Source organism: Aplidium turbinatum, chromosome 5 (assembly GCF_918807975.1).
Source record: "Aplidium turbinatum chromosome 5, kaAplTurb1.1, whole genome shotgun sequence".
NCBI classification, from domain to species: domain Eukaryota; kingdom Metazoa; phylum Chordata; class Ascidiacea; order Aplousobranchia; family Polyclinidae; genus Aplidium; species Aplidium turbinatum.
The window spans coordinates 17,158,905-17,171,607 of record NC_137476.1 but is presented as its reverse complement, the minus strand read 5'-3'; the positions used below and the strand labels follow the sequence as shown (position 1 = coordinate 17,171,607).

The following is a 12,703-nucleotide window of genomic DNA, read 5'->3' as shown; positions in this document are numbered from 1 at the left end:
AGGGCTGCAATTTTGAACGCTTTTTCGGTGGCATCCTTAAGCTGCATAAATCTGGAATGTCGGCGAAAACTTTTAGTGGACGACTTTTCGTAATTTTTTGTATGGTGTAACAAGCGACTTCTATGTCAGATCAATAAATTCCCGCCTCTGACTTTTACAGGACGACTTTTCTTAATTTTTTCAATGATGTAACAAGCAAGTGAAGCAACTCCTATGTCAGACCAATAAATCCCGCCTCACAGTTTGTGACACATTGACACGCAATATCACTGCATGAAGTAGATGACAGTACACTCCAATTGAAATCGGAAAATAATTCAAAATGCAAAATCTTAAGTAATTGAAAAAGGTTGCTTTTATTATTGGGAATTGGCAGGGGGTGTAGCTTTCCTCGAATAGAATCATGTAAACGTGTAAATTTGCAGAACGTTAAAACTGCTACTTTTCTAAGAGCACTTTTTAAATAAAACTCAAAAAGTTTTGAAAATTGCATTTTTTTAATGAAATTTGAAAATAGATATTCATTTAGGGGGTGGAGCTATCAATCATCGAGATAATTTTATTTCCAAGTATCATAATTTATAGCGATATTATGAGCAGTTTAAAATTTTTCAAAAAAGATTTTTAAGGGAGGCAATGGAAAGATCGTATTTTATTGATTAATAAATCCCATTGTAAACCTAACAAATGTAACAATGACTTATGACAAGTAACAAATAAAACGATCGCAACAACAATGAAGAAAACTCGTAGCCACGAGTTGCGTAATCTTCACGTAGCTTGCTTGATGTTACGCGAGTATCATGCTTGTGACAAAAACAATCATTTTTTTGCAATACTGTATTGATTCACCTCTTGCTTTACGTTGACTTAAAGCAAAAACCAATGATCAAAAAAAGATTTAAACGTCCGTTCAAATTACATTTATTTGCAGTAAGTAATGTAACCTAAACGAGGTGGCTGCTACCCAGCCACAGCGCTTACGGGGTGGCCGTAAGTCGGCGCCCGTGATTGTAACAAACTAAATGCAATCACGTTCAGTAACACAAGAACGAATTAATTAATGCCAGGGCATGCTTGCGACTAGATCTTGATTTTGCTGCCTCTGTATGACTTTAGACCGGAGATTTGCGTTATTTTTTTTGAAGATAGAAATGCTAACCGGTTCGGAACAGGCAGTCCAGTGCTTTTCGCAACAATAGTTTCTGAATATCGCCAATCGCCAAATTATTTCCCAACATAAATAAAAAGAACTTCAAAGAACTTACGCAGTGTAGAGAAGTACAATTAGATGCAGTAGGTGCACAATATCATATTTCATCACAGACTTCTTTCAAACAGTTATGCTTTACAATTTAGACGCAAAAATGACCAAAATTCTGAAGGTGACACTATTGAACTAGCCATCCTCAAAAATCCTAATATAGAATCCAAGATTGTGTTTCTAGCTTCTCTAGAAGTCATTTAGCCAGGACTCAAGTTAATCATTCAGACTCAAGTTACAAACCCCGAGCATGGGAGGTTCCACTCCAGTCCTTTACTTAAGGAGTCTATGTTGATAACACAAAAAAATTTCAGCTCATTATCTAAAGACGTTTAGAAATTACCGCCTTTCAAAGTCACTAAGGTCCCTCAAAATGCGTTTGCATGTAAATTTTTCTCCATGTTTGCGTTTGGGTCTTCACTCTTCATAAATTTTAATCTAAAGCATTTACAAAGCTGAAATTTGGTATTCTGATTAAGAAGCAGCCCTAGTTTTCATATCTACCATCAAAATTGCTAATTTCAAATTAGTTTTAGATATAGCACCTTTCAAAAATTGAAATTTTTTACATTTGAAAATTTTTTATCAATTTTTGCTGTCAGCTATCTCCCAAACCAATAGTCACAGAACTACCATTTTGGATATCATTAATCTATACTAGTTGGTAATTAACCCCCATGAGACTGACACCAAACAAATGTGAAATTATTGAAGTTTGGAGGGTGCAAAGATGAAGTCCGAGCAAAAAACTCAAAATGAGCCATCTTGTGGTTAATATTTGACCCTGTGGAGTTGTGGACAGTCATTCAGGAAGTTGAAACTTTCAGGAAAAAATCTTGTTTGCCTAAGCTATAAACAGTTCAAGTTTCAAATATGCAACCCAACTCCTTCAATAGTAAATTCATCTGTAAAATCATGAGCTTAACCATCACATGCAAAAGTCTTGGGGATAGGAGGTAGGGTGCCTTATTTGGCAAAAATATAAATTTGTTAAATTTTGCTGAGGACACCCTTTTAAATGGTGAGGTTGTCTGAAAATATAGCTTATGCAAAACATTTTTGAAATTGATTTAGGGGTGGCCCACCCCCTTGAACAGTGATTATGCCTATCTTGAGTAGAAAAGCAGTTATTTAGAAAAAACCTGTTTGGCAGTAACATGATAATGTTCAATGGGATAGATGAGCTTGGCGACTTTTACAAAGTTTTGAAATGTTTGGCGACATCTTCGTAAGATAGAGTCGAAGATCATCCCGTTTATGAACTAGCAAGCGATTTCTTTGCTTTGAAAGCATCGGTGTCACAGCCGAAAAACCCTTTTCAACCATATATGAAGTAGGTAACGACAAAATCCACATGCTAGCTTTTTACCAGAGAAGCTCATATTTGCCAGCAAAATGCCACCAACACAAATCGTATCGATTATTTCTCAATTTCACTCTTGACTCATCATCTGTTTGCATATCAATGAACTGCTCTTGAAGTTCCACTTCTACAGTAGCCTATGTCTGTGGTTTCGGTAGAAAATGGTTGTACCACCCAGTTTGGAACATGGAAAGCGAAGTTTCATCTCTTTATGAAGCATGTCTAAATGTGAGAAGTATTTTTGCCGTTGTTCTTATGTAATAACATTTTAGCTCAAATTGGGAAACTGAGTTAAGATATTTTGACCCAAATTTTGCTATGTTGACGTGTATTGTTTTTGATATGATGGTCAGAAATGAAAAACAACTGAACTATTTTGTTGGCAAAAGAGAAAAAAAAAATAAGAACACAATAAACACAAATAATTCGCATAACAAGGTTGGCAGCGAAAGACCAAAAAGTCACCAAAGTCAGCTACCACCCAAACATTTAAAAAAAAGACCCAAAATTGAGAACATTAACACATATAGTACAGTACCAGCAGCACTTTACATAATACATTTACAGTGGAATAACTTCTTTTTTTTGGCCTTTCTAGACTTGCCTCATCAAGGCGTAACCGTTTGCTCACTAGTGTTGGACGCTATGGTGCAGATATGTTGCGTTGGGGCTTGGCAGAGAGTGCTGCTTGTGAGTGTGGCGAAATGCAGACGGCATCCCACATTATCAAGGATTGCCGGCTATATACAGTAGATCACCCCATGGTATGGAAGGCCTAATTTCCATCGATGACGACATCAGGCAGTGGCTAACCAACGGATGCCCTGACATATAGCGACAATACGAGAGAAGAAAAAGAAGAAGTGGAATAACATAGGGCTGTAGATCGCCTTCCTGTTTTAATTTCTGGAGACGGAGTTGATCAGCTCCTTGCTGTTCCAAAGCTGTCATCAGGGACTGGAGAAGCATCAGCTTCGGTAGTTTACGAAATTACAAAATGCTTTCGCATGTAAATTTTCCCCCATGTTTGGGTCTTCTTAATTTTTAATCTAAAGCATTTACAAAGCTGAAATTTGGTATTCTGACATTATTTTTTTGTCAAATAAGGCACCCTACCACCTACCCTACCCCCGAGAGCTGAGACTTTGCATGTGATGTTCAAGCTCATGATTTTACAGCTTTATTCGGCTATTTGCTATTGAAGGAGTTGGGTTACATATTTGAAACTTAAACTGTTTATAGCTTAGGAAAACAAGATTTTTTCCTGAAAGTTTCAACTTCCTGAATGACTGTCCACAGGGTCAAATATTAACCACAAGATGGCTCATTTTGATTTTTTTGCTTGGGCTTCATCTTTACACCCTCCAAACTTCAATAATTTCACATTTGTTTGGTGTCAGTCTCATGGGGGTTAATTACCGACTAGTATAGATTAATGATATCCAAAATGGTAGTTCTGTGATTATTGGTTTGGGAAATAGCTGACATCAAAAATTGAAAAAATTTGTTAAATGCAAAAAATTTCAATTTTTGAAAGGTTCTATATCTAAAACTAATTTGAAATTAGCAATTTTGATGGTAGATATGAAAACTAGGGCTGCTTCTTACTCAGAATACCAAATTTCAGCTTTGTAAATACTTTCGATTAAAATTTATGAAGACCCAAACGTGGAGAAAAATTTACATGCGAACGCATTTTGAGGGACCTTGGTGACTTTGAAGAGCTGAAATTTTTTTGTGTTCACTATACATCAATATGAAACTTCAGTGTGAATTTCAAGAAAATCTAAGAGGGTCCAGCTTGCACACCCTGTTGAGTTGACATGGAATGACCCATTTGTGTATTATGTGCAGCTTTCAAAGTCGGTAACAACCTTAAAATGCTTTTAATTGCCCTAAAAATTTAACAGGATTATTTTTTCAGCTATTGGCACGATACGAAAGGGTGCCGCATTGAATTAAAAAAAATTCAATTTATGAATCACCCTAACATGCGGTTATAGACAGTAGTCAGCCCTCGAAATTAGCTTCCATCCACGATGGCAAAAACATTGCCATCGCCAAATCAACAAACCTTGGATTGCAGCGGCAATTTCCATATGCTTTAATCAAACGAAATTTTATTCGCTTTTTCATCGTGTCACAGGGCGGTAGCCCAGAGCATTACGCAAGCTGTTTTATGCGCTGACAATGCTTTTGTGAACTGTAAAAAGTTTGCAACCTTGTAAATACTGGCTTAATTGTTACGTAAAAGTTATTCTTTCATCGAATGCTTATTGTTTATCGATGTCGCTGTGAATATAAATCATGGTGAAGGAAGATACAGTTAAAAAGTGGAATTTACCTGCTATAGGTTATCAAACAGAGAGAACAGAAGGAAAAGTTAGTATGGTATTTTGCAAAATTTGTGAAGAATTTTATGACGGAAACAAATCGGAATTAGAAAAGCTACGGGGCCAAGTTAAAAAAGTAGTACGAAATTGGATAAACAGTTTTTTGGCATTAAAGAAAAAAAAATGGTTTATTGCCATATACTTTACATATTTTCTGCTTTAACATTGCAAAACCTTTCAATTGTGCTGTTTGTTTCATCCAAGTGTTTGGCTATCATTCAGTATCATTGTAAAACTGTTATTGATACATAAATTTAATTTCTATTTAGTTAATTTCTGTAGTGATAGATTTGCAACTAGTTGTTTGTGCAAATGCACACTATGCACAGGGTCATCAATAATTAATGTTACAATTTCTAACAACTGTATTTAACGAATGGTAGACAATGTTTGAGTAACAAACATATAATATTATTGCCAAATAAATATTTAGGAAAAACAAGTTTTACTCAATGTGTCCGCCATTTGCGTCGATAACGCATTGGAGGCGCTTCAAAAAGGATCTGCATGAGTCATGAATAACTCTTTGAGGTATTTTGGTCCATTCTTTTTTCAGTTTAGCCTTCACCGCTTCCAAACTTTCGTGATATTTAGTTAAATCCTTGCTCTCCAGGTAAGACCAGATGCCAAAGTCTAGAGGTTCAGGTCTGGGGATGAAGGAGGCCGTTCTTCCTTTGAAATGAAAAATGGCACATTGGCTGAAAGCCAGCTTTGCGTTCTCTTACCTCCATGTGATGAGGCAGAATCTTATTAGAATGACCAATTAAGTTTTTTGAAGTGTTTTTTTGCACAAGGTAACAATGAACCATCAAAAATATCATTTCAGTTTTCTTGGTTCAATTTCACTCCTTGGTCCACAAAAATCACGAGAGAGACGTTTCTCAATGGTATTGGTATTAAGCAACTGTTTCTTCATTTGTTTGAATGGACTCATCTTCAAATCCTTCTTGAGAACTGTGAACATGGTTCCATAGGCCACGTTCACCTCCTTTGCCAGTTTTTGAATGGATCTCTTGGGATTTCTTTGTACCTTTTCTCTGGTTACTTTTATCAATTTTGAAGTTCTGGCTTTTTGAGGGCGACTTTGGTCAGGTTGATGTTTGACATTTCAAATTTTCATTCATGGCCTACACCATTTAGGCCTAAACAATATAAAATCGAGAAATATTCAATTTATTAACATTGTAACGCTAAATATTGATGTTAAATACAGTTGTTTGAAGTTGCATCGTTAATTATTGCTCACCCTGTATTTGACTTACCAGCAAGTCCCAACACCACTTATGTATTTGGTGTTCATTTTTGTGTAAATTATGATGAATATGATGTCCTTGAATCTACGGAGGGAATTAATATGTAGCGTAATTGGGAACAATTTTTTTAAAAGCTGAACAATGTTACAGTCGCTTTTGGAGTCATCTCGATGTGCATGTTTGATTACATTTATTGAAATTCTTGTGAAACTCGAACGTTTGTGAAATGTATCTATTATTTTCTTTACTTATGATTGTCTGTACCGTAAATGTCCAATAAGTGGCCACCCTAAATTATATTTAACAGGCATGCTTGTGGTTCGTAGCTGCTGCTGCATATGCTGCACAGGTTATGTACCTCTGGTATATTCAGATGTAGTTTTATGTACAATGTAATTTTGACCCCCGCCAACAAGGCGATTGAAATATTTACTGTGTACTGCTTTGTAGATTTAATACACTGGTACAATTATTCAAAGTGTTCTAAAGCATTGTACTTTCAATATTTTACAATGGATAATCTGAATTTGGAAAACACTTTCATTTCAAAGAAAATTGATTCCGGCCACAAGGATTTGATCCATGATGTCTCTTTTGATTACTATGGAAAACGGTTTGCTACATGTTCCAGTGATCAGAGTGTAAAGGTATCAGTTTGTTAAGTCATGATATTTAATTCTTTGATAACATAATTTTCTGCTGATGTAGTTGATGCGTATGTAATTATGTATTTGTATAATTATGTTCTGCATCACCATGTAAACTAATTTCACTAGTGTGGATATCTTCCCCAGTTGCTTTTACAGAGCTGGCCGACAGCCTGGGGGGGTAGGGTGTTCCATTTTGACAAAAATTTTTGAACTTGCACATGTAATAGTGATTATGAGATGGGATTTTTGGTCAAACAAAGTATCCTTTTTAAATTTTTGACCAACTCCAACTTTTTGAGGTCCCACAACTCCCTTGAAATTTAGAGAAATACCCCCTCAGTAGACATAAAGTTCAAATGTTTTCATTAATTCTGCATGGTTTTTCATGCTGAACAAGATTATATGGTGTTTAAGGTCTTAGAGTAATTTAAAATATTTTTTTTTTTAATTTTCAAAAAAATTACAATGCCGTATTTTGCGGCGTATAAGACGACCTGTTGTCTATAAGATGACCCCTGTTTTACAGCTATAAAAAAGCTTGTTGCAGACGATGACATGCAAAATACCTTGTGTGTAATTTCTGACAGTACTGCAGTTAACACAGGCTCAAAAAAAGGAATAGTGACGAGAATCGAGAAATATTGCAATCTGAAATACGGCCTTGTTTGTTAATATATGGCGCTGTTGAAACAAAATAAATCGACTTGACTTGCTATCGGCTTATTTGTCTCCCAGTTAGCAATTCCGTTCAGCAAAAATGAAGTAAGAAAGAATTTTTATAGGTTAAATTAAAATGGCCTTTGTATTTGTAATAAATAAGTCTGCACCAAGTGAAAAATGCACTAAACTATGAAAAGCAATTCAATGTTCTGTTAAATCTACATAAAATCGCTCATTTTGTAATTTTTGTTGGTCCAAGAAATGTATGTGATCAGTCGAGCGTGAATTTACTCAGTAGCCTATGTAGAGTTGGTTGATCACAATGTAACTGTAAAATCATGTGTATGCCATTTCTTTGAATGCAGTATTTGAACTACGCCACATTGTTTCATTCTCCAAGTATAAAAACTACGGATTGTAATCATAGAAACTCTGGTAAATGAGAAAATACATACAGTTAAATCGCCCGATCAGCTGATTGCTAGTCCTTAGTGACGTAGACTGTACAATCGCACGCTTCGCTGCTCATTTCCATTCCCGTTTTGAAAGTTCTGACGAAAGCACGCGCGGAATGCTGATCAGGCGCAATGGGGCAAGATTTTATTGAAAATCGTTTTATTGTAGCATGTTAAACACAAAGAACGTGTATAATCGCTAAGTCGGGTTTTTCCTTTAGTATCCCTTTAAAGGGGTAGGACTGTACAGTTTACGTCACTATAGTCTAGCATTCAGTTGATCGCGCAATAGTTGTTGTTGCGGGCGATTTAACTGTAGGCTATGTAATGTATGTATGTACAGTGTACACATCAAAACAGCAGATTTCAACATTAAAACATCAGACAGACATCAGACTCAAAACATCAGAACTGATGCTGAAACATTAGAAGTGGTAACGTGGCTTTTGTTATTGCTGTCGATAGTGACGTATTCTCGAGCAGTGTTTGCACTTTTTGGTCATTTTGAAAAAAAATAGAAATAAATGAAACATTGAACTTTGGGCCTTGCCAGTGCCATTGAAAACAATTTTTTTTCGGTAATTCTTTTTGAAATGTATTCTTGAATGTTCAGTTTACGCATTTTAATGCTTAATTCCCGTTTGAAAATTTCATGTCTTTAAGACAATCTCCTAATGGCAGTGACATAAATCAATCACTCTCTTCCAACCTGCCTTGAGCCAGCATGGAAGCACTACAGTTTGTAAATTCCCATGGCATCAATATGTCAATGGCTCATGTTGATGCGCAATCTGCTTCAAACATAGATGGCGATTGAATATAAACCGTATATTGGTGTTTTCCGGTGCATTTTCAGATTCAGTTTATTGAATGGACTAAACATATCAACCAAACAAGCAAGGAATCTAATCCATTTGTCAAACAAATTCCAATTTCATTTAAAGGTCAAAAAATAACTTAAGCTCGTCTCTGAGCTCAAGTACTCACTTGGTTACGTTTCCTCTTGAAAACCATCGAGTATTTGCATGAAAAAGAAGTTGGCCTACGTGATGGTTTGCATCCATGTCAGTGCACAGTTGCTTAAATAATCGGGAGTTAAGGGCTCCTCAACGCTTTAAAGCTCTGGTCTAGGCCAACTTACTAGACTTAAAAAGGTTTACAATGCTAAAACCAAATTCCCCCCCGAAAATTGCAAAATTCTCCCCTAGTGGGGAATTTCCCCCAGTTGAGAACCACTGCTCTATTGTAATGTAATCCCAACAAAAATTTCAGTCTCGAACATTAATGAACTTTTAAAATTAGTGGATATACATTGCAACGTTCACCATGTGTAGTCTACGGGCATCAAGTCTGGTGTGCTAAAACCAACCAAAGACAAAGCCCCAAATGCTGTACCGGTATGGACTCATTGCGTTCTTCACAGAGAGGCCCTTGCTGCAAAAAAGTTGTCTCAAGAGCTGCACGAAGTGTTGAATAATGTTGTGAAGTGTGTAAACTTCATCAAAGCAAGGCTACCAAATCGGCGTTTGTTTTTGTTATTGTGCACTGACATGGATTCTGATTAAAGCATTGCTGCTGCACACGGAAGTGTAATGAGTTCGTGTACTGAAGCGAGTTTGTGATTTGCGAGAAGAGATTGCTATCTTCCTGAGGCAACAGAACTGTGTGCTATTAGCCGAGAAGTTGTTGCAATAGGATTTCAACACAAAAGTTGCTTACCTTGCCAATATAATTGACTCTCTAAATTCTCTATATTTATCTATGCAAGGCAAGGGCTTTACGATGATTGATCACGCCGCAAAAGCTTCTGCTTACCACAAAAAACTCATAATCTAAGTACTCTGAAAAAGTTATGTCACCAGAGATGAGTATTGAGTAGGCTACAATATGTTTCCTCAACTAACGTAACATATTCGTGGCAAGGAAGTTGATATTAAGCAAACCATAATTGGACACCTGGAACAGCTTGCCAAAGTAGCCAAAATGATTGCCAAAGTAACACCTAGTAGCCAAAACGATTGGATAATTGATCCATTTTCTGGAAAAGATCTGCGTCAACTTCCCATCCGTGTTACAGTTTCTGGACATAACGACAAAAGCAGCAAATCGTATTTCTTTTGCGTCTTTCAAAGACAAATACCGTACCGCAAAGATTTGCAAACATCCCCTTTTGGGCTTCCATGTACAAAGTGTATCCCACAGTTTCAAAATTAGTGATTCAAAAACTGATTCTATTGGCTACAATTTGGCTTTGTAAGACTGAATTTAGTGCCATGTGTGCATTGAAAACTAAGCAGCAAAACCGGCTGGAAGTTGAAGCCGACATGCGGTTATGCCTAAGCAAAAGAATGCCTCGATTTCAAAAACTCACTGACAGCAAGCGAGCAACAGCTAGCCTATCTCATTAGCAATGTTGCCACTCTCTTGCCATGGAAAAGTACTAGATTTGACTGAAAAAAACATCAGATTCACAAAAAAAAACACTAGTATTATAAATTCACGATCATTTATATACATAATGTACAAACATGACAGCCAATGGCATTAGTGAGTGTTGAAAGTCCTTAAAATTTCAAAATATAACTGAATTTCCTTGAAAGTAAGAGCCCTAAAGTCATAGCCGTAGGAGAGTAAAACATTTTGGAGGGCGAACAAAATTTGCCCACATTTTTCAAATTCTCCCCAAATTTGGCCTTTGCAAGTATATTGCCCAAAACGCAATATTACTCACAATCTTTGAGGTAGTGTAGTCTAAGAACTCTACACTCATACGGTACTGTAGGCTATATTGTAATAAACAAGTGTAAACTGGTGCCTCGTCCTCTACCATTATAATCCACAGCCGAAACGTAAGCGACTTATGTCAGTCTTACACAATGTAAGCCGACGAAATGTAAGCCTACCATAAGGTAGGTTACGCTACCTACTTTAGTCTACTTTGGTCTACTTTGGACACTTTTCACAGTTATTTGTGTGTATTTTTTAAAGTATTTATGCTAAATATCTCAAATTTGGTCATCATCAGGTGTACCCAGACAAAAAACTCGCTGTCCACTTTGAAAAGCACTACAAACACATTGATGCAGCCAAACAAAAAATAGGTGGGCTACTTTGAACACTGTCCAAACTTATACATACCAACATAACGCTCAATCGCTAAAAAAACACTAGATAGCAAAAAAACACTAGAACACTAGATGCAACCCAAAAACACTGGAGTACTGTTTCCCGCCAATGCCCCATTACTGCCAATAACATCGCATCAGAACTAGTGAAAAACGGGACGTACAAAATAGGCGACCGCAAGTTCTCCAAACTTGTAAAGAGGGAAACGTCTGATCTCTGGAAAATCCCAACACCAGACGAGGAAAGCATTTCTGGTGAATTTACGTCCGATGAGTTCACCGCTGCCCTACAATCAACTAAGACCCGTAACGCCGCTGGTCCCGATAACATCTGCCCCGAACTTGTACTCCATGCTGGCACTGCCATGAAGTCTTGGCCGTGCAAATTCCTGTCTTCCTGCTTATGCCAACTCAAAATCCTCAAAATTTGGAGACGAGCCAAAGTAGTCGCGATCCCTAAGCCTCATAAGCCACAAGAGGATCCGAAGAGCTATCGACCTATATCTCTTCTCTGTATCCCTTTTAAAATCTTCGAACGTCTTATCTACACTAGAGCCGAACCAATTATAGACCCCCTCTTGCCCCGGGAACAAGCTGGTTGTTGACATGAAAGATCTACTGTAGACCAAGTCACTCTCATGACTCAAGACATCGAAGACTGCTTTGAGGCAAAGAAGAAGGCTGGTGCTGTGTTCCTTGACCTCACAGCTGCATACGACACCGTATGGCACCAAGGCCTCACCTGCAAACTCCTACACGTGCTCCCGGACAGGCACATGGTCCGCATGATCATGGAGCTCGTTTACAACAGAAGCTTTACCCTCACCACCGGAAGTGGTAAACCAAGCAGGTTATGACGCCTTAAGAATGGCGTCCCTCAGGGATCTGTCCTGGCCCCCCTTCTGTTTAACATCTACATCCATGACTTGCCAATCAAAGGTGTATCCGCAAAGTACGCCTACGCCGATGATTTGGCCATTTTACACTTGTCGAATCAATGGAATACATTAGAAGAGACTCTAAACCAGGACATGTCGACACTTTCGGCATACCTCCAGAGATGGAGACTGAAGCGCAGCGAAACCAAAACAGTGACAACAGCCTTCCACTTAAACAACCGGGAAGTGAAGCGTGAGCTCAAGATCAACGCTGATGGAAAAACCCTGCCCTTCTGCCCAAACCCTAAATATCTAGGGCTAGTCCTGGACAGGTCGCTCACTTACCGTCAACATTTGGAGTCACTACGCAAAAAGATCTCAACACGCACAGCTTTGCTAAGGCGTCTGGCCGGCTCAGGCTGGGGAGCCGGAGTCGATACATTGCGTATTGCCACCATCACGCTAGTTCACGCTCCAGCAGAATACTGTGCACCTGTCTGGAGCCGCAGTGCCCACTGCCATCAAATCGACACTGCCATTAACGACGTATCGTGGCAGCATGCCTGCGACCTACACCATCAGAAAATCTTCCTGTCCTTGCAGGCATCCAACCAGCTGAGCTTCGTCGCGAAGAAGCTATCCTGTCTCTTTCTCGTCGCGCT

At 37.9% G+C, this 12,703-nt stretch overlaps 1 protein-coding gene across 2 annotated transcripts in view; it reads left to right on the top strand.

Moving 5' to 3' along the window:
- Positions 1 to 6,727: 6,727 nt before the first annotated feature.
- LOC145770853 (nucleoporin SEH1-like) overlaps positions 6,728 to 12,703 on the top strand; it is a 127,759-nt gene continuing 121,783 nt past the window's right edge. For both annotated transcript variants that reach the window (XM_082582593.1, XM_082582594.1), the window contains exon 1: positions 6,728 to 6,920. In XM_082582593.1, the coding sequence (XP_082438719.1) occupies positions 6,786 to 6,920 (135 nt within the window). In that variant the 5' untranslated portion in view covers positions 6,728 to 6,785. The remainder of the gene's footprint in view (positions 6,921 to 12,703) is intronic.